This window comes from Gigantopelta aegis, chromosome 1 (assembly GCF_016097555.1).
Source record: "Gigantopelta aegis isolate Gae_Host chromosome 1, Gae_host_genome, whole genome shotgun sequence".
Classification (NCBI taxonomy): Eukaryota; Metazoa; Mollusca; class Gastropoda; order Neomphalida; family Peltospiridae; genus Gigantopelta; species Gigantopelta aegis.
Window position 1 is genome coordinate 15,068,349 of NC_054699.1, and position 26,439 is coordinate 15,094,787.

General features: G+C 34.8%; 2 protein-coding genes across 5 annotated transcripts in view; one reads left to right on the top strand and one right to left on the bottom strand.

Moving 5' to 3' along the window:
* LOC121370986 overlaps positions 1–1,511 on the bottom strand; it is a 45,008-nt gene extending 43,497 nt beyond the window's left edge. For both annotated transcript variants that reach the window (XM_041496572.1, XM_041496564.1), the window contains exon 1: positions 1,372–1,511. In XM_041496572.1, coding sequence (XP_041352506.1) covers positions 1,372–1,456 — 85 coding nt within the window. In that variant the 5' untranslated portion in view covers positions 1,457–1,511. The remainder of the gene's footprint in view (positions 1–1,371) is intronic.
* LOC121371002 (S-formylglutathione hydrolase-like) overlaps positions 1–26,439 on the top strand; it is a 199,906-nt gene that overhangs the window by 12,869 nt on the left and 160,598 nt on the right. The window contains exons 1-5 of one of the 3 annotated variants that reach the window (XM_041496600.1): positions 1,706–1,821; positions 5,179–5,256; positions 6,605–6,693; positions 8,177–8,275; positions 10,831–10,955. In XM_041496600.1, the coding sequence (XP_041352534.1) occupies positions 5,186–5,256; positions 6,605–6,693; positions 8,177–8,275; positions 10,831–10,955 (384 nt within the window). In that variant the 5' untranslated portion in view covers positions 1,706–1,821; positions 5,179–5,185. Of the gene's footprint in view, positions 1–1,705; positions 1,822–2,410; positions 2,853–5,178; positions 5,257–6,604; positions 6,694–8,176; positions 8,276–10,830; positions 10,956–26,439 lie in introns of those variants that run through there. The other 2 variants (XM_041496618.1, XM_041496610.1) reach the window with 2 other exon arrangements.

Below are 26,439 nucleotides of genomic sequence, written 5' to 3' on the forward strand. Positions count from 1 at the left end.
CTCTATAGGTGGGTGGTATCGAAAATTTCAGGTTCGGTATCGGTATCTTTGGGTGATTTACCTCGGTATCGGTACAGTATTGATATAATACAGATACCGAGTGGTATTTTCGGTATACTCAGCTTTAAATGCATACCCAAATTAAGTTAATTTCATCTAAATAAAATTAAATTCCATACACAAGGTCCTCATCTCTCTCTTCTTTTCAGCTATTTTGTGTTCGTCAGATATATTGTTAGTGCTTTACTAAATAGCGTAAAACATTTTTCAATACCAACATTTTTGTATTTTGTGATTTTCTCGGTAGGTTAAATTGATACTGACATGATACAGATACCGAACGGTATATATAATATGGTATACCGCCCAGGAACCTAATTCACTAAACTCTCACAACTTTATAATCTCGCAGTGCAATGCTAAAAGACTTGCAAAGAGGATGCTTTGTTGTCTAGTAGAGCCTAAGAGACCTTTGTGATTAGGCCCCTGCTCTACTGGACTCAAAGTAAAAAGAAATTAAATTATCAGGCCAAAACAAATCTGCCCTGCTAAAAAACAGCACAGGGTGTGAAAGGAGGGTTTTGGGACAGGATGTGGAAAATGTATTTTAAACATATTTTAGAGCATTACACAGTTAAATCACAATTTTTTTTGTATTTTAGCAGATCAATTTATATTTAACATGCTGGGTCTAAAAACAGAGCCGCTTTTCACAGGCTGCTAATTTGAGACATGGAAATATACATGTATGAACATTATTGTATAAAAGGTGAAGTAGTTTAAAATTAAATTTGCGCTCAAATTACAATTCCACAATTTTTGCATGCACATATCTACCGGGTACCTTTATGGTATGCTTTATACATATGTCTAATTATATTGATTTAAGTAATCTAGCAAACGTATTGTCAAAAAGGGTATACTGTATTCGTAAAAGGCAAGTGAACGGAAAGATTTCCGCCTGTTACCCCATTTTATTGATATATGTATAGAGGGAACCTCACCCTAACCCTAACTCTAACTCTAAAGTAACCATAACTCTAAAACTAACCCTAACTCTAAATTAACCCTAACCCTAAAACTAACAATTGGGGGTAACAGTCGGATATTTTACCCAAAAGGACATGGATTTCAATGGCAGATGACATCTGTGTAGTGAGACCGTTTTATGTTGTGTTTTTTAAAGTTATTTTAAAGGTATAGTAGTACAGCAAAAATGCTTGTTATATTTAGAAAGTGTCCGCGGTCCTTAACAATGTTAGTAACATTGAATCTGATCGATTAGCTCAGGTGTTTTTTTTAACAACAGACCTCAGCTCAGGCTCAGGCCGAGAACTTGAATGCATCTAAAACAAATACAAATAAACTTACAACATTGTAAATAAATAATTAGATTTGGGCATCGTGAATGCTTTGAATCAGGCATAGTTGCTTGTCTCCTGTTCTCATAACACATATGCTATTAACTCAAATGCTGTTTAGCCTAAAACATCTGCAAAATGTGACACTGGGCGCAGCCATTTTGGAAAAAAACCCACTTAATTGTGTTAATCCGCCCCTCGTTGTCTGTATTATTTTTTGGTGAGGAAGAATATAATACTCATAATATATGTGAGTCAATATTTACTCATCATGATCCTCAGAACTATTGCCATATACGATACTGACATTTGTGCTATAATTTTTGATGAACTATGGATGCTATGTTTTTTTGCGCATGCATATCCTGTTTGCGGTTAAATGTTACCGGCTGTGCTTTTTCCACATTTACTTTGCCAGGGGTGTGAAAATTATCTTTTAATCAACCCAGAAACGTAACAGGTGTGTGTCACGTCTGGTTGATTTAGTACTATGTTCTCAGTAATGTAGTCGTAACAGATAGAACCGTTTTAATGGTGCAAGCTACTTATGATTTAGTGTTATGGCACTGCATTTTACTCATTAACTGTTCAATTTGGCAGTATTAAGGGGTGGGGTGTAGGCTACTAAATAGGTTTCATCTCCATCCTTCTGTCTGTCCATCTGTCCCACATATAATTTTTCAGATTTTTAATTTTTTTTTGTCTTTTACAGAATGCCTGGAGATATAGAGATGAAATTTTGTGTATGAATTTTATGTACTGGGGCGGGATGTAGCTCTGTGGTAAAGTGTCCGCTTGATGCACAATTGGTCTGGGATCAATCCTCATTGGTGGGCCCAGTGGGCTATTTCTCGTTTCAGCTAGTGCATCACAGCTGGTATATCAAAGGCCATGGTATGTGCTATCCTGTGTGGGATGGTGCATATAAAAGATCCCTTGCTACTAATAGAAAAATATAACAGGTTTCCTCTCTAAGACTAATTGTTAAATTTACCGATTGTTTGACTTCCAATAGCCGATGATTAATAAATCAAAGTGTTCTAGTAGGTTATATCGTCCCAGTTTTTAAGAAAGGTGATAAGAACGACCCCGACAACTATAGAGGTATAACCCTGGTCAGCTGTTTGGGAAAATTGTTCACTTCTATTTTAAATGACAGGCTTCTAAAATTAGATGAAGAAAATACCGTTATTTCTGATGCGCAGTTTGGTTTCAGAAAACATATGTCCACAGTTGATGCTATTTTTATATTACAGTTTTTGATAAATCGAGCACTGAAAAATAAGAAACGATTATATTGCTGCTTTGTAGACTATAAAAAGGCTTTTGATTTTATAAATAGAAAAAATTTGTGGTACAAGCTAATTAAACAGGGCATAGAAGGCAAAATGTTGGCAGTTATAAGATCTTTATATGACAACGTTAAATGCTGTGTGAAATACAATAACGTAATTTCTGAGTATTTCGGGTGTGTAAACGGCCTATTGCAAGGTGAGGTGTTATCACCAATATTATTTTCTATGTATGTAAATGATTGTGAAATGCAATTCATATCAGACAATTGTCCATATATTGAAATACAAATGTTAAATATATTTCTACTAATGTATGCTGATGACATGGTACTTCTTTCCGAGACGCCAGAAGGGTTACAGTCTGTTAAATACCATTTAATATTACACCACAAAATGGGATCTAACCGTTAATACAAATAAAACGAAAATAGTGTTCTTTAGAAATGGGGGTAAACTTAAAGATAACGAGAAATGGGATATGACGGTCACCAGTTGGAGGTAGTAGACGAATTTAACCATATTGGACTGTTACTAAGTTATAATGGTAAATTTAATCGGGCACAGAAAAGACTGGCAGAACAAGGACGTAAAGCACAATGCTGGATCATAAATATTTGTAATAAGAACTATTTTAACATTGAAACGAAGTTAGCTGTATTTGATACCTATGTAAATAGTGTTCTTAATTATGGATCGGAAGTCTGGGGTTTTCACTCAGCACACGACATTGAGAAAGTGCATATACAATTTTGTAAACGTTCATTGGGTGTACATAATAGAACTTGTAATTACTTTGTTTATAGAGAATTGGGACGATTTCCACTAGCTATTATAAGAAAGCTGAGAATGTTTAAATATTGGATAAACCTTGGTAGTACCAGTAATTGCATTTTAAAAGCTGTGTACGAGGAAATGTATGAGTATGGAGATATTTGGCTAACGAATATTAAGCAGGAATTAGATACGCTTGGGCTAAGTTATATGTGGAAATCGACCCATACCCATATCAGTTTTTATTACATAATTAAAGAAAGAATATTTCATCTATTTAAACAAAAATCCTACAGTTTAATAACAGCGTCGCCAAAAGGATCACTATATAAACACTTAATAAAGGAATATCAATTACAAACATATCTGACGAAGCCAATTGATTCACGTAATATAAAAGAAATAACAAAAATGAGAATTTGTGCACACCGGCTAAATATTGAAGCTGGTAGGTACAAAAATATCGAGAGAACACAAAGAGTATGTACATTATATAATATTAATGAGATTGAGGATGAGTTTCATTTTATTCTTCAGTGTCCACGATACGAAACTTTAAGAAATAGATTTATTAAGAAATACTACTCCAAGAACCCCAGTGTTTTTAAACTAATACAGCTGTTGTCAACTACAAACAATAAGGAGATAAATAACCTTGGCAAATACTTAATACAGGCGAACAAAATGAGGGATATGCTATTACTACAAACAACTTAATATATCTATATTTGTGTAACCCATATTGCCGATTGTTTATATATAGATATAGATGGATTGTTTTATCGGTATATGTGTATGTATTTCTGTAAGTCATTCTCCACCATTGTTCCGCACTTTGTACATAATATTGTATTTCATTGTTATAATGCTGATAAGTTGGAAAACTTAACGCAATAAAGAACTTGAACTAGTGGAGTCGTTAAATAAAACATACTTGAGAGTGCTCTTCTGAACACTACTTATAAATGTTGAGGTCTACACTTCAATATAAGCAAACATTGTCAGGAGAGCAGAGTTTTGGAATTGACTGCAGTGTTAAAAAAGTGATGTCCATTTTTGTCATGTCCTGGTACGTTTTACTTTTCACTTTAGAAGTCAATTGTTTTTTTACAAAAAACTAAATTAGGCCTGACAGGCTTATACTACTGCCGGTATATGTACTATAATGTAGTGTTTTCCCTAGCTTGTTTTAGCATGGTGCAGCACCATGCCTCAGTAGTCTAGCACCATCTTGCCTTAATCAGTGCCATGCTGCCCTGAGATTAAACAAGCCTTTTTCAGTAATTAATTCTAAAATTGCCCTTATAAAACACCCCAAAATGTATTATTAATTAATAAAATATGCCTTTTATATCTTTTGCCATTCATTTATTAAAGCAAACACATAAATTACTTTAATGTTTATTTTAATTTTTTGTATATTTTAATGAAAAACAAGTGCCTCGAAAATTGTGAAAATGTCCCAAAAGTATTTGGTCTACCATACCTTGCCTAATTTCTAGGGAAATCACTAATATGTAATGAGTCTATAAATGATAAAACTGCATTAAAAAGGATTTTTAGTGAAGGCGATTATAAAAGTCAGAATGTCACTTCCTGGCTTAAATCATTACTTCTACTTTGTTGTGAAAACCAACTTCATTAAGAAATCACACAGAAAAAAAGTCACATTAATATGTCCACCTTCCATCAGTCAATTTCCAGATCCAACCTTGATAATGATTAAGTTTCAGTATATATATATTTTTCAGTTCAGATATGGGTGGATTAACGGAAGTTTCGAGTAACAAAATATTTGGTGGTTGGCAGAAAGTCTACAGTCATGAAAGGTGAGTGGGCAGTCAGTGTTTTTTGGTCATATCTCTTGTTTCAGACAAGACACAATGAAATTTTAGAACAAAATCAAATTCCAACATTGCACTTCTGTCATTAGAGATGAATAACATTTAGTGTCCTTCAGTCATCCTTATTTTAGCTTTAAAGGTTCTTAAAAACCTTTCCTTTAAAAAACATCATGTATTGCAACCACCTGTCTATAAAGTACACCTTGTACTTGTGTAATAACAACCTGTCTTTAAAGAACACTGTGTATAACAACCACATGCCTATAACTAGAACATCTTAAGTAATAACTACCTGTCTTTGAAGAACTCCTTGTATAACAATCACCTGTGTATAAAGAACACTTTGTATAGCAACCACCTGTCTTTAAAAACATGTATAACAACCACCTGCCTGTAAAGAACATCTTTTATAACAACCACCTGTCTATAAAGAATACCGTGTGAAACAGCCACCTGTCTGTAAAGAACATTGTATAACAATCACCCATCTATAAATAACATCTTGTATAACAACCACCTGACTATGAAGAAAACATTAATATAATAACCACCTGTCTATAAAGAAAATCTTGTATAACAACCACCTGCCTGTAAAAGACATCTTAAATAATCTTGTCTATAAAGAACATCTTGTATAACAACCACCTGCCTGTAAAGGACATCTCAAGTAATAACCTCTTGTCTATAAAGAACATCTTGTATAACAACCACCTGCCTGTAAAGGACATCTTAAATAATAACCTCTTTGTCTATAAAGAACATCTTGTATAACAACCACTTGCCATTAAAGAACATCTTAAATAATAATCTCTTGTTTATAAAGAACATCTTGTATAAAAACCACCTATCTATAAAGAACACCTATAACAACCACCTATCTATAAAAAAAACCATCTTGTGTAGCAACCATCTATTAATAACAACCACCTGTTTATAAAGAACACCTTGTATAACAACCGCTTATAAGGACACATTAGTTTTATTAGATAGATAGATATATATATATATATGAGAGAGAGAGGGAGCGAAAGAGAGGGAGGGAGGGTGTAGAGAGAGGGAGGGAGGGTGTAGAGAGAGGGAGGGAGGGTGTAGAGAGAGGGAGGGAGGGTAGAGAGGGAGAGAGAGACAGAGAGAGTAGCTAGCTAGCTATTTCGCTCTGCATATGTACATGTTATATGCACCAATTTTTCCAGAAGACGTGTACCATGGTTGTTGTTAAGTTAATACTGTTTCATTCATTCATTCATTGATTCATTCAATGGTTCATTAATTTATTACTTGTTCATTTATATAGCCATTCATTTGTTCATTCATGTTTTTTTAAATCCCACAGTGAAGAAGTAAAATGCACTATGAAGTTTGGTATTTATTTACCGCCGCAAGCTGACGGTGGAAAAGTTCCCGTCTTATACTGGCTTTCTGGTAAGATGTGAAATGTGAAACAGGAATTCTACAAAGTGAATACAAATATTCTTTTATTTATTTACAGAGCCTTATAAACAGGCTTCTAGAATTTTTTTTAAATCCACTAGCCATGGGATCAGTGATTTTAAAAATTTACTAGCCATGATTAAAAATCCACTTTTCTTTTAAGTTAAAACAAGTTTACTAAATAATAGTAATAATCAGATATATCGCCTAAAGAGGGAGATAGAGCTTAAAAATACTAACATTGGGGGGTTGGTGTGGGGGCAGGATATTCATATTTACAAAATAGACTTAACTGCAACATTTGACACATGGCAATAGTAGTTATTTACTAGCCCAACATTGAATATCACTAGCCATGGGTGTGGAGCTACCATAATCTAGAAGCCCTGCTTATAAATCTAGCCTAAACTAATGAGGGGTCTGTGGGCAGTAAACAGAGAATATAGGCATAGTAATATAGTGTTTTCTCCAACTATCTCGGCCTTTGCCGTCGGCAACATCAAAGCAAGCTGTAGATCAATTTTCAAAAATGCTGCTGGCTGAGCAGTCGCATGAAGTTTAAAATAAAATGTATTTAAAAAGTTACTGCAAGGTGATCAAGTTGTTACTGTTAGATTAGGGGGCCAGGATTTAACTTAGTCGGTGGAGTGCTCACCTGAGGTGCTTGCATCGCAGGATCAAACCACCATGATGGATCCATTCAACTGATTGGGTTTTTTTTTTCTCGTTCTAACCAGTGAAACAACTGGTCAAAGGCCATGGTATGTGTTTTCCTGTCTCTGGGAATGTGCATATAAAAGGTGCTGCTACTGGAAAAAGGTAGTAGGTTTTCTCTGATGACTATCTATCAGAATTACCAAATGTTCGAGATCGAAATAGCCGATGATAAATAAATCAATGTGCTCTAGTGGTAAACTTTAACATTAACTCTTCAATTAAGATGTAAAAAAAAAAAGGAAGATGATTTTTGGAGTACATTTATTAATTAATCATCAGCAGTTGGATGTCAAACATTTGATAATTCTGACTCGTACTCATTAGAGGAAACCCGTTACATTTTTCCTAATGCAGCAAGGAATCTTCTATATGCACTTTCCCACAAACAGGAAAGCACATACCACGGCCTTTGTCCAGTTGTGATGCACTTGTTGGAATGAGAAAAGAAAACAGTCAGTTGAATGGATCCACCGAGGTGGTTCGATCCTGCGACGCAAGCACCTCAAGCGAGCACTCAACTGACTGAGCTAAATCCCACCCCACGATTAAGATGATGCAGGCGAGTGTGGAGGAGAGCGGGAGTGGTTGCACGCCTTTCCTGACCAAAGCTGAAACCTAAGGGTGTTTCTGATTTAAAATACATGTAAAATAAATGTAAGATAAAATACATGTAAAATACATGTACGTTGAAATACATGTAAGATAAAATACATAGAGATAAAATGTGCTAGGGTGTAAACATTCCTTTTCTTTCCAGGTCTGACGTGCACTGAGCAGAACTTTGTAACCAAAGCCGGTGCTCAGAGATACGCATCAGAACACGGAATAATTGTTGTCGCACCAGACACAAGCCCTCGTAAGTACTTTAGCCCAGAGGTAAGACACTCACTTGCGCATTCTGTCTAGGATCGATCACATCCAACGAGCTGGTGATTAATAAGTCAGTGTGTCGTAAAACAAAACAAACTTTAATTTTAACTTTTGTAAGTACAGTCAACTCCACTTATTTGCACATCGGTTTATAGCATAATTCGGTTAATCGACTATTTTCACCCAACACTGAACCATTTGCCCTTATAACACTACAAAACATCCGGTTAATTGCACAGACTACAGGCTATATATCGGTTATTTGCACATATAAATAACAATTTATTTATTTTTGTGCTAAATTAATGTCACAAATGACTGAGAAAGTCTATTAAACTTTGGCAAAAAAACTCAAATGAATCACCGATTAATCTGTTTTGTTTGAGCTCACTGTGTGGCAAGCCGACTGTAATCGCTGTTTACAGAGTCGACGTGTGGCATGCAAATGAGATGGTGTGCACGTTACTACTGGTGAATCACAATACCTGACTACAAGATTTAAGAATGACATAATTAAGTTGAATAAACCTAAGACCTAATGTTTTGTTTGCAATATATTGCTGTTAATCAGAGGCCATCTCAATAACAGGTAACTCTCTGACTATTATTTTTAGAAGTACCGCCTGTGCGCTTGTACGCATGCGCACTCAACTATTGAGGCCCTATTCGATTGACGTGTTCAGGGCAATCATTGTTCTGTATCAATTACGTTATGTTGAGAAGCCTTGTTAGTAATTAAAAGATTACAGATCAATCGTCCTAGGCGGTTATGTTTTTAATAAATGTGACCGAGAAAGGGTTGTTTTTCACTTATTCATTAGATGCAGTGTACGCTATATCTGTTAAACGCAAAAGAAACGATTTATCACTTGCTTCCCGGAAAATGTAGCGGAAAAAAAAAGACTGGTGGGGGAGGTCGTCAAAAAACAAACATAACAAAGACCGTTATTTATGGATCGTCCCTAAGTTTCTGCTATATTGTTAGACACCAATCAGTCGGACCGCACCATGAAGGTCAGTCAATTGTGTTAGACTGGTCATGCATGCAATGCAGGCTGCTGGAACTGATAACGACTCACTAGCCGAGCTTAACTTTAATTACTTAACAATAGCAAAGTCATTATTTGGGGATCACAAATAATACCAAAGCTTGCCATATCTTTTGGGATGGAAAGAACACCATACCAGCAAATTCATACAAGTTCACGTAATTCTATGGTACGGCGCATTCGGTCAATCAACAGCCCGGTAATTCCGGAAACTGACGTCATTTTGTAAACACGTGCACCGATGAAACGTGAACTTTTTGATGGTTCTGTTGTTTCAAGTTTATCTCATTAACTAAATGGCTAATACACTTTGTTTACACTAGTGGATGGTCAGTGGGTTTTTTTTAATGCACAAAGTTTGTGTTTTTAGAAAACGGACTTTGTTGTTTTTTTGTTTTTTTAAAATGATTTCTGGATTAAAACAAAAACGTCATGCTAATTATATGTATATCAATAGATATATATTTTTACATTTATATATATCCAACTGCATGTGATATGTGTTAACTGTAATAGTTCCGGTATGAAGTACCGCATTATGCTAGACTGTCTCCCATGCCACTTTGTAGTTGGATGGCTGTTACAAAGTGAAAGTCGGTACTCTATCGGTTAATCGACTAACCCGGTTAATTGCACAAAATCGAGCAGCACCGAGGGTATGCAAATAAGCGGGTTTGACTGTATATGTACTTTACATTATGTTATCTTCGGCCTAAATTTTTTTTTTAGTTTCTGGGAATGTGCTAAAAAATAAATTAGGTAGGGTAGGTCAGGTTTTTAAAGTTTTTTAAAAATCTACCTTGACCCCTGTATGTCCAGATAAAATGTTATATATATGTACTAATTTCAACTACATATCAATAAAAAATACCCTTCCCCAAATTATATATGGAAAAAACCCAATTTGGGTCAACCCTTTTTTCTAGGTAGATTCGGGTTCTTGGCAACACACCCATAGCGTGGTCACCTAATATTCAGTTGACGAACACAATTATTTTCCTGTTTCAACCAGTGTCCATGATTGGTACATCATATGGGAAAGGGCGAGACATAGCCCAGTGGAAAAGCACTCGTTCGATGTGTGGTCAGTCTGGGATCGATCCCCGTGTGGGCCCATTGGGCTATTTCTCGTTCCAGCCAGTTCACCACGACTGGCATATCAAAAGTGGTGGTATGCACTACCCTGTCTGTGGGATGGGGCATATAAAAGATTCTTTGCTGGCTGCTAATCGAAAAAAGAGTAGCCCATGAAGTGGCGACAGCAGGTTTCCTCTCTCAATACCTATGTCATCCTTAGCCATATGTCTGACGCCATATAACTGTAAAATAAAATGTGTTGAGTGTGTCGTTAAAACATTTCCTTCCTTCATATGAGAAACTGCATACAAAAGAGGTTTTGTAAACAAAATATTCCTCTGTTTTTTTTACTTTGTTTTGTGCAGGTGGGTGTAATATTGAGGGTGAAGATGACAGCTATGACTGTTTTTTGCAGGTGGTTGTAATATTGAGGGTGAAGATGACAGCTACGACTTTGGTTCTGGAGCTGGTTTTTATGTTGATGCCACTCAAGACAAGTGGAAGAAAAATTACAGGATGTATTCCTACATTACCAAGGAGGTGCAGAGCTTTTTATTTTTAAATTTATTTATTACAGAAGTACCCGAAATGCTACATGGAGCCTCTACCATCAGTCATAAAATAATATATACTGAACACGAAAATAAATGTAAAATTTTATATAATTTTTATCTGTAACATTAAATTTAGTTTTTAAGAAAGGATTAACCCTATATTCAGAATTACAGGCTGATATGCCGTTTATCATTTCACAGAATTTGCAAGGAACATTTTATTCAATATCACATCGCGATTCACTGCGCAAGTTTCAGAAATCACTACACAATGTTAGAAAATTAAACCATAGTTGCTAAGGCCCCCCCCCCCCCCCCCCCAAAAAAATTGTTTGTTTCCGGTCACCCGACCGACCCTATATTTTGCCACTGACCCTGAACCTTTTTTTTTCTGCTGGGGTGGGGTGGGGGGAAGCGCACAGAGAAGTTGTGGTCGCGGATCGAAAAAGCAGACGACAGAAATACTCAAGTAGGATAACTCTTACACGTCAGTGTGTGTGTTAAATGGAGGTTGAGGGGTGTGTGTGCGTGGGGGGCAGCAGCGATGGTTTTTATACACCCCCACCTCACTTTTTGGCACCTTCTTACACCGTGCCCTGGACTCAATTACTGGTGTTGTTAGAAACTGGACCCAGACTAGACATGCCTGGACGTTGAATGGATATGAGCATAACTAATTTGTTTGAAATTGGAATCATTAACCAGTGTTCTACGTTGCGACCAAAATGGTCGCCAATGCGACCAAAATGTTGTCGTGGCGACTGACTGAATTTATTATCGTCGCCATCTCCAAAAACGTCTAAGTATTAAATTATTTGCCATGTGCATTCAGAGTCCTAGCAGCGAAAACAAATGAAATTTGTTGACATTGTGCAGTCGGAACATTTCACTATTTACGAATTTGTCCGATTGATCACTGTGAATTCCGTATTAATTGTTGGTACAATTCGGAACTCATCGTTGATTTTAGTAATTTGGCAAAAAAAATCCAGATACTTACAACACATTCATAAATGATACAAAATGAGTAGTGTCGCACTGTGGCGAGTAACATTTTAAGCTTGGCTAGTAAATTTTGTTTGTCCACTAGCCAAAGAAGAGTAAGTTATAAAACCGAGTGTAGAACACTGTTAATAACACGTGCTCTTATTAGGTACCACGGTAATTGGTGACACACGAGATCGCATGACAGTACGGTAACGTGTGTGGCGATTAAACAGCATTTATTACAAACTGCTAAATACTGTAGGCCTATAGAGGAAAATATATCATATTATCGTAACTCCAGTCATCTCATACATTGTAGGTTTATTTTCCAAAAACAACAACGTGCGATCTCAACAAAACAATCAAGGATTTCTCGATACCACATGCACAAACTACAAGTCATCGCGTTTTTTTCCGCATGCAAAGGTGAAGGTCATTTGAAGAAGACGTGGTACAATTTTCGTTGTTGGCTACTGCTTAGGCCTAGTACCCAGAATTTGTTAATATACACGGGTGTAGCCTGTAGGAAGATACCAAAAAGTGGGATGGGTGGGTACACACACGTATAAAATTAATATATAAACCATCGATGCTGCTACAAAGTACCCCCTTCCCCGCTTCCTACGCCAGTGATGTAGATGGGCCTATCAACTGCTGAGCATGGGTAATAATTAAATAAACAGAATATTTAAGAATAACCACAAACATTAAACAGTTCACATTTATTTCAGTGTTTCAGTTAATTGGGAATAAATTAATTTGGGTGATTTTAGCATGGGTCCGTTCAATAGGCTAATAAACATTAAAACTATAAGTCCGTCCCACAGGGAACGCCTTAGCCCGAGTACTCTGACTGTAAGAGAGCTAGATGGACATTTGAACATAAACACGCTCTCATTATTTATGTCCAAATGTCCGTCTAGCTCTCTTACAGTCAGAGTACTCGGGCTAGGAGTAGGAACGCCTTTTTTATTACTATGAAATTTACTACAAGTTATTCATTTCTAAGCCGATTGATTTGTAAATTGCACACAAAATTAGTATTGTTTTATTATTTCCAATACAAGTTGGACAAATCTGTGAAGTTTTTGTGCAGTCATCTACTGACTGGATAAATCTGTGAACTTTTTGTGCAAACATCTATTGACCAACTTGGACAAATTTGTGCAGTCATCCTCTGACAAAACTGGACAAAGCTGTGAAGTTTCTGTGCAGTCATCTACTGACTTTTATTGGTAAAAGGAAGAGTTTGAATTTTTTTTCTTTTCCTGTCTTTTGAAAATGGCATGTGAAACTTAAAACTGACATTGACAGTGAAATTGTTTTTATTTCTCTCTGGCTGCAAAGAGTAAACTAAGATTTTTCAGACAGCTTGCCTTCATGTCTTTCATCTTGAGACTGAGTTTTTCTCTGGCAAACATATTTAAGGTAGGGTAACCATTGAACTATAAATAAAAAAAAATATAAAAAATCCTACCTACCTACCTTACTTTTTTTGGCCATGTTACCTGAAACAAACTTCTTCTTTTTTTTGGCCTAATCAATTTTCAATAGACTAGAAATATCGCTAATCAAGATTTTGAAAACAAAATGTTCCCCAATTTATAATCTTTATTGTGCATTTCAGTTTGGCATTCAGTAAACTTAATTCAGATCTTGTTTCAATAAGTGTGGTAGAGCACACTGTCACACTTATGGTGTGATGGAACTCAGGAACAGTTACCAGCTGGGGGTTTTCCCATCCCAATTCAGGCCTTTCCCCAGGAGTTTTTTTAAGGCGCTTACATTTTTAGCATCAGCATAACACAAATCAAGCCAAAATAAGTGGGGTAGTGGGTTGAAACAGTTAAGTGTTTGCCTTCAATCCTGCTAATCATGCTCTTTTTAAAAAACTTTTTTTAAAGTAACCCATCAATTCCCCACCCCCAACAATTTCATAATTTGTGCCATGTTGTTGCTGTTGATTTCAGCGTCGTGTTAAATGCTTCTTGTGATTTCTGCTTGTAAAATACCTAGGCTAAGAATGCCGACTTCACAGTATATTCCATTTATAAAAAATAAAAATAAATAAATAAACATAAAAAACCCGTTAATAAAATTAAAATTTACGGTATTTTTAAAATCCAGCTAACTTATTAAATGTCACCTCACAGTCTTACAAATATATATCTAACATTATCTAACAAATAGGATTATTGTAAACTAATTCAGTGTATGTTTAACTGCAATTTGTATAAATACTGCATGTTCATTTCCCACGATCGCAATCTCTCGACCATAGGTACAAAATTAACAAAGACAAAGGAAATAAATGAAACTGCCGTTAGGTATTCATTGATGGAAACAACTATTGTTATTCTACAAATTTACATCAAGATTTACTTCTGTGTAATCGTATTGTTCAGTGTCTACAACGAAGCCTCTTGACACGTGGGTGTCAGCTGACTCTGAAGCGCGATGTATATTCGCGTCGAGAGCTGTTCTCGGTTCAGCCAACGAACGTTCTTCCTGACGTTTGCAATCTATTTGATTGGTGTCCATCATGTCCATTTGGTTTAACGTGAAGCTCACAAACCAGTGTAGCGAATGTTTTGTTTTCGCTCGATCTGGCTGAATTCAGCTCTTGGGTAGCCTACATGTCTTTCGGCCCTTAACTGGCATGTGTATTCAAATTGACACACATTGTCGGTTTGTTTTTATTACTTTGGTTCAAAGACTTTACAAAGTTAAAATAACAAGTTACAGATCTTCCAGACATTGAATTACCGTCATATTGCTGTCATACATGTCGAATGCATGCCGTTAAAATTAATAACAGTGATTATTAAAATAAACAAACATCATAACGCCTACGCTGTATTCTGGATTTTCTCGTTACTGGTCGCGAGATCGCTATTACGCAAATTGAATATTTGGTATTATTATTATGTTTGAGCTGTTGGATAGATTATGTAACCGTTTGTTCACATCAGAAGATAGAAAATGGTTTAGCCAAAATTTTAGCCACTTACAAATTTTATTAGCCATTTTCTTAAAAATAATTTTTAATTAGCCAATGTCTAATTTGGTTACCAACAGCGCGAGCCTTGGATGTTTTCAGTGTGTGGGAGGTTTGGGAAGGGGATTGTAGAATAGAAATGATTAATTGCCAACTTAACTGTACTTTTAAAAAGTGCTTCACCTATCGTTTATTCAGTTAAATGGTACAGTTGATTCTGTCAATGGGCATCTTCTTTAATCGGCCTTGAAGCTTGATTGCTCGGCACGGGAATCCCGTTACGCGTAAGCGCCTTCCTGACTGATTAGCAGTCCCAGTAGATGTGGTAAAATTACTAAACACCAGTTGTGAGCAGACGACTGGTCCATTGTTAGGTATTTAGGAAGTGTTTTACCTGTCATAGTGATTAGGTGTGCTTGATATACAGGTACACAAGTTGTATGCAAGAGGTAGTCGACTGCCACGCTCATACTTGTGAAAATAGTTTTTCTAAAGCACTTCAAATCAAGGCGTAGCGGCAATTGATTTATGGCGCTTCCATTTTTTTAAAAAAAAAAAATTTTAATTTTTTTCCCCGGGGGGGGGGGGAAAAAAATTTTAAAATTTAAAAAAAAACCCCCCCCGTCTTTTTTCCCCTTTTTCCTTTCCCCAAAAAAATTTTTTAAAATTTTTGGTTTGGCTTTAAATTTTTGGGGGTTTTTAAAAATTGTTTTTTAAAAAATTTTAAAAAAATTTTTCCCTTTTCAAAAAAATTTTTTAACCTTTAATTTTTTGGGGGGGGAAATTTTTTTTTTTTTTTTTAAAAGGGGTTTTTAAAAAATTTATTAAAACCAACCAAAAAAAAAAAAAAAATTTTTCATTAAAGGAAAAAAGGGGGGGGTTTCCTTTTCGGGTTGGGGAATTTTTTTGGGGGAAAAAAAAAGGTTTTTTAAATTTTTTTAAAAAAGGTTTTAAAATTTTTAAAATTTTAAATTTAAAATTTTTCCTTTTTTTTTTGGGTTTTTTAACCGGGAAAAATTTTCCCGGTTAAATTTAAAATTGGGAAAAGGGTTGTTAATTTTTTTTAAAGTTTAAAAGGTTTTTTAAAAATTAAATAAGGGTTGGGGGTTTTGGCGCCCCCCAAAATTTTTTCTTTAAAAGGGGGTTTTTTCCCCCCCAAGCCCAAAACCCCCCAAATTTAAAACCCAATGGGAAAAGGGGGGAAATTCCCGGGCCCCAAAAAAAAAAAAATTTTCCCCCCCGGGGGGGGGGGGGGGGGGGGGTTGGGGAAATAAATTTTTTTTTTGGGGGGTTTAAACCTTTTCCCTTTTTTTTTTTTTTCCCCCTTTAAAAGGGGGGTTTTTTTGGGGGGGGGGAAAGGGCCCAAAAACCCCCCAAATCCAAAAACCTTTGAAACCCCGGGGGTTTCCCTTTTAAAAAATACCTTTTCCCAAAAAAGGTTTTCCCAAAGCCCCCTTTTTTTGGTTTTTAAATTTAAACCCCCAATTATTAAAAAAAAACCCCCTTTGGGGAAAAAAAAAAAATTTTTTTTAATTTTTTAAAAATTTTTTGGGGGGGGCCCCGGGAGGGGGATTAAAAAATTTTTTAAAAAAATTTTTAAATGGGAAAAAATTGGTTTTTTTTCCATTTCCCTTTTTTTGGGAAAAATTTTTAATTTTTTTTTTTTTTGGGGGGCCCCTTGGTTCCTTTCCCAAAACCCAAACAAAGGGCCTTTGGCCAAAATTTAAAATTTTTTTTTTTGGGGTTTTTTTTTAAAATTTGGGGGGGAAAAACCCCCCAAAAGGGGTTCCGGGTTTCCAAAATTTAAAGGGACCCTTGTTTGGGGTTTTTTTTTTTCCCCCCTTTATTTACCTTTTTCCCCCGGAAGGGGGGGCCCCCCCCCCGGGGAAACCCCCCGGGGAATTTGGGTTTTTTTGGGGGACCCCCTTTTTTAAAAAACCCCAAAAGGGGTTGGGGGGTTTTCCCTTTAAACCCCTTTTTTTAAAATTTTTTTTTTTTCCGTCCTTTCCTTTGGAAACCCCGGGGAAACCCCGGGTTTCCCCCCCCCAAAAGGGTTAATTAAATTTTTTAATTGGGGTTTGGGGGGGAAAGGAAAAAAGGGCCAACCCGGGGGAAGTGCTTTACCCCCTTTCCCGCCCCCTTTTTTAAAATTTTTTTCCCTAAAGGAAAAATTTATTGGGGCCCGGGGAAAACATTTTTTTTTTCCCCCTGTTTTCCCAAATTTTTTTTTTTTTTTGGGGGGAAAAAAAATTTTTTTTTCCCCAAAAATTTTTTTTTTTTTTAACCCCAAAAAAACCTTTTAAATTGGAATTTTTTTTTTTTTGGTGGGGGGGCCCCCCAGGAAAGGGGGTCGGGGGGGAAATTTAAAAACCCAGGGGTTTTTGGGGGTTTTTTTTTTCCCCCCCGGGGGAAAGGCTTTCCGGGCTTCCCCCCAAAAAACCAAAAGGTTTGGGGGTGAACTTTTTTCCCCCCCAAAAAAAATTTTTTGGGGGGTTGTTTTTTTCCTTTTTTTTCCTTTTTTTTTCCCTTTTTTCCCAATTTTTTTCTTTTTGGTTTTAAAAATTTTTTTTTTTTTTTTTTTTTTTTCATTTATTCATTCTTTTTTTTTTTTTTTTTTTTAAATTTTTTTCCCCGGGGGCCCTTTTTTTCCAATTTTTAAAATAAAGGAAAAATTTTAAAAAATTGGTTTTTTAAAAAAAATTTTTTAAAAAAAATTTTAGGCCCTTTTTTAAAATTCCAATTTTTTTCCCCGGGGGCCCCGGGGGTTTTAAATTTTAAAAAATATTTTTAAGGGGGCCCCCCCTTTTTTTTTTTTTACACATTCAGCACCAAGCTTGTTTTTCCCCCTTTAAGGGCCCCGGGGGGGGGGGGGGGGGAAAATTTTTTTTTTTAAAAAAAAAACCCAAAAAAAACCAAAAAAAATTTTTAAAAATTTTTCCCCTTTCCCCCCCTTTCCCCTTTTTCCCCCTCCCCCCCCCCTTTTAAAAAACCCCTCCCCAAAAAAAAGGGGCCCTTTTTCGGGTTTAAAACCCTTTTTCCCAAGGGAAACCCCTTGGTTTTCCCAGCCCCTTTTTTTTTTTCCCCCAAAAACCCCCCCTTTTTTTCCCCAAAAGGGGGTTTTTTTTGGGGGGGTTTTTCCCTTCCGGGCCCCCAAGACTTAAAAAACCAAATTTTTCCCCCGGGGAGGTTAATTAAAAGGCCCTTTTTAAAAAAACCCAAAAAAAAAATTTTTTTCAACCTTTTTTTTTGGGGGCCCCCAAAAATTTTTTTTAAAAAGTAATTAAAAAGGGGGCCCTTTTTTTTTTTTTTCTTAAATTCCCTTTTTTATTTTTTTTTAAAAAAAATTTTAAAAAAAATTTTTTTCCTGGTTTTAAAAAAAAATTTTTTTTTAAAAAAAAAGGGGGGAAAAAAATTTTTGGGAAAAAATTTTTTAAATTTTTTTAAAAAGGGGGGTTTTTTAAATTAAAAAAAAATTTTTCCGGAAATAAAAACCCTTTTTTAATTTTTTTTCCCCTTTTAAATTTTAAAAATTTTTTTTTTTTTTCTTTTAAATTTTTTTTTATTAAAATTCCTTTTTTTAAAAATTTTTTAAATTTTTTGAAAAAATTTTTTTTTGGGGGGGGGTAAACCCAAAGCCTTTTTTGGGGGTTTTTCCGGGAATTTCTTTAAAAGGGGGTTTTTCCCTTTTCCAAGGGCCCTTTCCCTTTTAAAAAGGGGTATGGTTAAAACCCGGTTAAAAAAAAAATTTTCCCCTTTGGGGGGGGGGTAACCCGTGGTTTAAAAATTTGGGGGCTTTTTCCCCCCCCAAAAATTTTTAAATTTGTTTATTTTTAAATTTATTTTTTTTTTTGGGGAAAAAAACCTGGCCCCCCCTTTTTTTGGGGGGGGGGTTTTTGGGGGAAAGGGGGGAAACCCCGGGGGGCCCTTTTTTTTGGGGCCATTCCCTTCCCCCAAAAAGGGTTGGTATTTAAACCCCTGGTTGTTGGGAAGGGAAAAAAAACCCTTTAAAAAAAGAAAAGGGGGGGGGAAGCCCGGTTTTTTCCCCTTTTTGGGGTTTTTTCCCCCCGGGCCCTTCCAAATTTTTGGGGCAATTTAAATTTTTCCCCTTTTTTTTTCCCCTTGGAAATTTAAAAAATTTGGTTTAATTTTAAAAAACCCAAATAATTTGGGAAAAATTTTCTTTAAAAATTTTTTTCCCCTTTGGGAAAAAAATTTAAATGGGGGAAATTTTAAAAATTTTTTTTTTTTTAAACCTTTGGGAAATTTTAAAATTTGGGTTTTTTTTTTGGGCCCTTTGGAAAATTTGGTTTTGGAAAAATTTTTTAAAAAATTTTGGGTTTTTGTAAAAGGAATTTTTGGAATTTAAAACCTTTGGAAAAATTTAATTTAAAATTTTAAAAATTTGGGTTTAAAATTTTAATTTGGAAAATTAAAATTTTGTTTTTAAAAATTTTTTAAAAATTTGGGTTTTGGAAAATTTTGGTTTTTGGGTTTTTAAAAAAAAAAATTTTTCCAATTAAAAAAAAAAAATTTTTTTTTTTTTAAAAAATTTAAAAATTTTTTTTAAAAATTTAAATTTTAAAAATTTGGTGAAATTGGAAATTTTGGAATTAAAAAATTGGGAAACTTGGAAACCCAAAATTTTTTTAAAAACCTTTTAAAATTTTAAATTTTGTGGGTTTTTTTAAAATAAATTTTTTTAACCCTTGGAATTTTAAAAATTTGGGTTTGGTTGAAATTTTTTTGGGAAAAAAATTTTTAAAAAGGGGGGTTTAAATTTTTGGGAAAAATTTTTTTTTTAAAAAAACCAAATTTTTAAAAATTTGGAAAAAATTTTTGAAAATTTAAATTTTTAAAAAAATTTTTTTGGAAAAAAAAAATTTTAAAAAAAAACCCCAAAAGTATTGGAAATTTAAAAAATTTGTTTTTTTGGGGTAAAAAATTTTTCCTTTGGAAAAAAACCAAATTTTTTTTGGGAAAATTTGGTTTTAAAAAAAAAAAATTTTTTTTAAAAAAACCAAATTTTTTCCCAATTTAAAATTTTAAATTTTGGAAAAAGGTTAAAAAATTTTGTAACTTTGGAAAAATAAAATTAAAATTTGGAAAAATTTAAATTTTTTTTTGGGAAATATTTAAAATTTTAAAAAAAAAATTTTTGGGTTTAAAAAATTTAAAAAGTTTGGTTTGTGGAAAACCAAAAAATTTTTTAAAAAAATTTTAAAATTTTTTTTAAAAATTGGTTTAAATTTTAAAAAAAATTTTGGGAAAAATTTTAAAAAAAAAAATTTTTTAAAAAAATTTTTTTAAAATTTTTTTAAAAAGGAACTTTGGGAAAATTTTTTTAAAACCCCAAAAAAAAAATTTTTGGGAAAATTTTTAAAACCCTTTAAAAAAAAATTTTTGGTAAAATTTTAAAGGGTTAAAATTGGTAAAAAAAAGTAAATTTTAAAATTTTGGTAAATTGGAAAATTGGTACCAAAAAAAAAATTTTAAATATTTTAAATTTAAAATATTTTAAAAAATTTTAAAACCTTTTTTTAAATTTAAAATTTAAAATATTTTTAAAATTTAAATTTCCGGTAATTTTAAATTTTGGGAACCTTTAAATTTTTACCCAAAATAAAACAATTTTTTAAAAAAGGGAAGGAAAAAAAAAAAGTAAAAAAGTAATTTTTTAAATAAAAAATTTAAAAATATTTTCCCTAAAAAAAATTTCAAAGGGAAAATTTTTAAAAAAAAATTTAAAAAAAAAGGGGTTTTTTTTTTAAAAATTAAATTTAAAAAAAACCCCAAAAATGGGGCCCTTTAGGAAAAGGGAACCCTTTTTGGCCCCGGGAAAGGCAACCCCCCGGGGGTTTCCCCAAAAAACCCCCCCCCCCCCCCCCCCCCTTTTTTTTTTAAAAAACCCCCCAAGGGCCCCAAAAAACTTCCCTTTTTTTCCCCCAAATTTGGGGGGCCCTAAAGGTTTTAAAAATTTTTTCCCCCAAAATTTTAAACCCTTTTTTCCCCAAAAAATTTTTGGGTTTTTTAAAAAAAAAAAAACGAGAATGCCCACATACACATCCCTTCCGAATGTCCACCAACGAGAGGTGGGGTGCACCTACCTAAGCCATTATAGCTTACATTTACCTATCTCCAACGAGGGTTACCAACGTAGAGATAAATGTGTCCGGCCACCACCAATCCACCATCAGATAGAATGCTCTATAATATCCTGCTACACCGAAATGTCACTGCCAATGTCCAGTGTCCATGGTAAACAGACCAATCACACATATCTTGTTTCATAGGTTACCTACAAGAAAGAAATCTAACCCCAGCAGTAATAGTTTCCTTCAACATTGCTAGGCTCACAACATTTATCTTCATTAACACTATGTACTCTTTTCTACCATGTGTCGCCATGTAAACTATATCATTACCATTTTCTACTGTATACTTACAATGTAATACTACTAATTGGTACCATTTTCTAAACTTTATGCATAACATTTTCAATACTATTTTAACGCCATTTTAACAATGTGTTTACCATTTTACATATGTTTGGGATTTTGGGTGGGGTGTCTTTGACCCCAATTTTTAACTGCATCTTTACCAATTCTACTAGAGGGTACCATTTTCTACCATATGTTTACAATTAGTCTAAAACCATGTGGGTACGAGATTCTACTTATGACAAACAGGTCTCACTCCACTCTTTGTTTTTTCGAGTCAAAGGGACAATTTCCTGGCTCGGTAACAGCATTCGCCAAAATATATATACCCTGCAGTGAGAAAAAGTTATCATGTCGAATCAAACATCTTACAATGCAACAAACTAAGGATGGTCCCTTTAACTGTGACAGAAATTGTTTTTTGGGTAATCCAAGTTTATGAAATGGCGTTGACTGTGTCTATAGTTTCGACTTTTGTCATTTGCTAGGCTCAGAACATTTATCTTCATTACCACATTTGGGTTCTTTCTTTTCTACCATGTGTTTACCATTTTCATACTAAGAGTTTACCGACAGACATTTCTTTCTTTTCTGCCTTATATGAATTTACAATTTTCTGACTGTAATGCCGAGAGACATTTTTCTTTTTCTACCATATTTACTATTTTCTATGTGTTTACCATTTTCTACAGACATGGTTTATCATTTTCTACCGTATTATTTATCATTTTCTACCGTAGAGTACCAGGGAAGTGCGGACAATTTTCTGGCTGACAATTCAGCTGCTTAATGATAAGTTGGTGACTGCCTGCAGTGAGAATTCTTTTCTGTCATATGTAGGAAACACGAGGGATGAGCATACTCTTTCAGCGCTTATCTTAATCAGTTGTTCGATTAAGAATTGACCATAAATTGTTTTTCTCGTTCATGCAAGTACTGAACCAAAAATAGTAATGACTGCTGTAAAAGGTGCATACAAAAGTTGGGGGGCTTTTTCGCTTCAAAAGAGAGAGTAATATGCTGAACAGACATTTCTTTCTCTTCTGCCTTATTATAAATTTGGGTTGGGATGTAACCCAGTGGTTCAGCGTGTTGCTCGATGTGCGATTTTCTGTGGTATCGAATTCCCCATCAGTGGGCCCATTGGGCAGTTGATTTCTCAGTTCCAGCCATGTGCACCATTACTGGTAACATCAAAGGCGCCTTTGTTTTTTTAGCCTGTGTAATTTAATACAAGTTATTTATATCTGAGCCTATTGTTTTCTAAATTGGACACAAAAAATAGATTTTGTATTTTTATTTTCAAAACACTTTTACTTTTCTTCTTAAGTAACAAAACTGAAATTATTTACAAAAACATTTTTCTAAGGGGATAGGACAGATTATAGATTAACATTGTGACAGGTTTTGTTTTTTGTGACATGTAAATTTTTAGACTGACCAACACTAACACTCTAACCTAGAAAATAATACGGTATGGATAGGGGATATAAATGTTTTGACTTTAGGTAGGAAGGATATTAAATGGTGCAAATTTGATACCCAATGTGTCATGGGTTTTTTCCACCGGTGTTCAGTATTCAGCGGGAAGCATCACCTGGAAATGAAATGTGATTAACATTACCAAACTCTTTATTTGGTTAAACAAGCATTGTTAAAACAAAACAAAAACACAGTTCAAACAAGTCGTTACATGGAAACAAATTAAATTGTTTTGTCAGTTATTGCATAAATCATTTCCTTACACACCCGTTGGTGAGAACATTTTTTTTTTTTTTTTTAATAACACATACTTAGACATATGACTGGCTGCACCTAGGTGATGACCAGGTCACCAATGCCAACCATCCAATGAAAAAGTATGGTAGAAATCGATCACTAGGTGTGACGTACAAGTTAACCTGAAATTGACTTGTGGTGTGACACACAAGTGAACTATAAGCACTAGGGTCGTACATAGGTTTTACTGGAAAATGGCTTTTAAATTTATTTTAAAACTTCTGAAGATATGTAAGAAATAGAACACTAATTTTGTGTCCCTTAGATACCATTTATCTTACGACTTGTTTAAAAACATACATGTATCTTTCTTGCTTTTGTTTGTTTGATACATTTTTAAACAACTCGTAAGATAAACGGTATCTAACGGCAGCTCATGTAGTATTCTCTATATACATGTACACATTTTGATGATCAATTGTTCAATATACAATAGCTGATGCTTTTCAGTAATGATAGTGTTGTTAACAAAGTACATTATTCATATTAAAGATTCGTAGCAAAGCAATAATTAGCTAATATGTTTGTTTTATTTTTATTTCTAGGGTTATGATCACAGCTATTTCTTCATTGCTACTTTCATGGAAGACCACATCAAACATCATGCAAATTACTTGAAAGCTTGAAAATTCCTGTTAAAGCTCCGTCTGTTTATCAAGCAGTCAATGAGTGAAGCTGTTGCATTAACTTCGAACATTTCAACCAATCAATGAATCTGTTACATCATCTGTTGAAAAGCTCATCATGGCAACCGGTGATTAAATCTGCTATCATGTCTACTGTTTGAAAAGCTGACATTTTCTACCAATGACAGAATCTGTTATATTTCCTGTTGAAAAGCTGACATTTTCTACTGAATGACAGAATCTGTTATATTTCCTGTTGAAAGCTGACATTTTCTACTAATGACAGAATCTGTTATATTTCCTGTTGAAAAGCTGACATTTTCTACCAGTGACAGAACCTGTTATATTTACTGTTGGAAAACTGAACATTGCAACCAGTAATTGAATCTGTTACATCTACAGTTGAAATTTATGAATGTTTTGATCAATAATCATGTTAAAATTGCATTATCATGAGCAATGTTGTTTGGGGGATTTTGTTGTTGTTGTTTTCGTATTAAACAGTCTGTCTTAAGAATAAAGAAAGAAATTATGTCAGTGTAAACGAACTTTCTTCCCAGTGAGCAAAGAAATTCTATCAAATTGAGGCACTTTTTATGTAAATGGTAGGATTGTTTTTCTTTATTTGATTAAAGCTTTGATTATCAATGGACTGTATATTAGTATACAATTTTCAGAATCTATGGTATGTCAAACATGATGCAGTGCAATGAAATTGATGTTTAGGCAACCGCTGCAGTTTAAAACTGCAATCTTGTCTTATGTCAAATCATTGTTAAAGTTGGGGTTATGTTTGTGTAAAAGTGTAAAAATGTGCCCTTTATAGAAAGATAGTTGTTTTTCAAGCTGTTTTTGATAGCAGGGATGACAAGTGACTATACATTTTACTCTTCATAAATATTGACCTTTTTTGACTGAATTTTGATGATTAATATTCATTGTTGTTGATCACATATTTTGTATGTGTCACTTTTATCACAATATTATCTTTTTTAGTAAATGTCACTGAAGGATTGAAAAATGTGTTGTCTTGTTGTTTTATACAATATATAATTACCCCACCCCTCAGTAACCTCTTGTCCACCCTAGGCCTATAAATACGACAAGTTCAGATAATAGAAATATCAATCCGCAGAAGATTAATCTTTGTCTCACTTCAGTGAAGTAAAAAGACAAGAAATAGTTGTACATGTATTACTTTAAGTTTAGCTCAAGTTTAAAGTTTTGCATTTAGCTCTGTTTTTCACAAACTATACGTTCTAGATCAATGAAATTTGGTTTATAATTTCACACATGGATTTTTATAACAATGCATATGAATGAAAAAGAAAATAATTATTGGATTTTTTAATAGCTATTGTACCCGAGTTTGCTGCATTGTAAGACGTTTGCTACTAATAATATCTTCTAACAATTAAAATTACTTATTAAATATATTTTAGTGTTCAGAATATCAGGGTTTCTCATCATCTTAATTACAAGTAGCCCAAACTCGATTTGGTCTCCAAATAATTTTGGCCAGTGCTCCACAACTGGTGTAACAAAGGTCCTGATATGCACTATACTGTCTGTGGGATGGTGCATATTAGAGATCCCTTGCTGCTAATAAAAAAGTGGTGACAGCGGCTTTCTTCTATATTGTATAGTCCTCAACCATATGTAGGGGCGAGACGTAGCCCAGTGGTAAAGCGTTCGCTTGATTGACGGTCAGTTTCAATTCGATCCTTGTCAATGGGCCCATTGAGCTATTTCTCGTTCCAGCCAGTGCTCCACAACTGGTATAACAAAGGCCGTGGTTTGTGCTATCCTGTCTGTGGGATGGTGCATATAAAAGATCCCTTGCTGCTAATCGAAAAGAGTAGCCCATGAAGTGACAGCAGGTTTCCTCTCTCAATATGTATGTATATATATACTCTTCAAAAAAAGAAACGCAAAAGGGTACAAATGGGTTATAAGGTCATTGTATGTCCCAAACACATTCCCACGGTTACATTCGATAAAACGCAGCTACTGTACAATAAAGTTCCAAAATGTGAATATTCGCAAAAACGCAGCCACGTGCAAACCATGTCACCACTGCACGTGCGTTGTCTGCACGTGCAACATGAACACCGACAGTATAAAAGTGCAGGGTGTTCGCTTGCCTGGCCTCTGTATCTGGCCGACAGTTGACAATCCAGGACATGCCACGTCTCAGTGAACCGCAGAGAAACAATGCCATCGGCCGACTAGACGCAGGCGAATCCAGAACGGCCGTTGCCAGGGCATTCCATGTGTCCCCAAGCACCATCTCCAGACTGTGGGACCGTTACCAGCAACATGGATCAACACGTGACCTCCCTAGATCCGGTCGACCACGGGTCACTACCCCGGGCAGGACCGCTACATCCGGGTACGCCACCTTCGGGAACGATTGACTACTGCCACCTCCACAGCCGCAGCAATACCAGGTTTGCTCAGGATATCCGACCAGACCGTACGGAACCGCCTACGTGAGGTAGGAATTCGTGCCAGACGTCCAGTTCGAGGTGTCATCTTAACACCACAACACCGTCGACTCCGACTGCAGTGGTGCCAGATTCATCGACAATGGCCTCAACTGCGATGGAGACAGGTGTGGTTCAGTGACGAGTCCCGATTTCT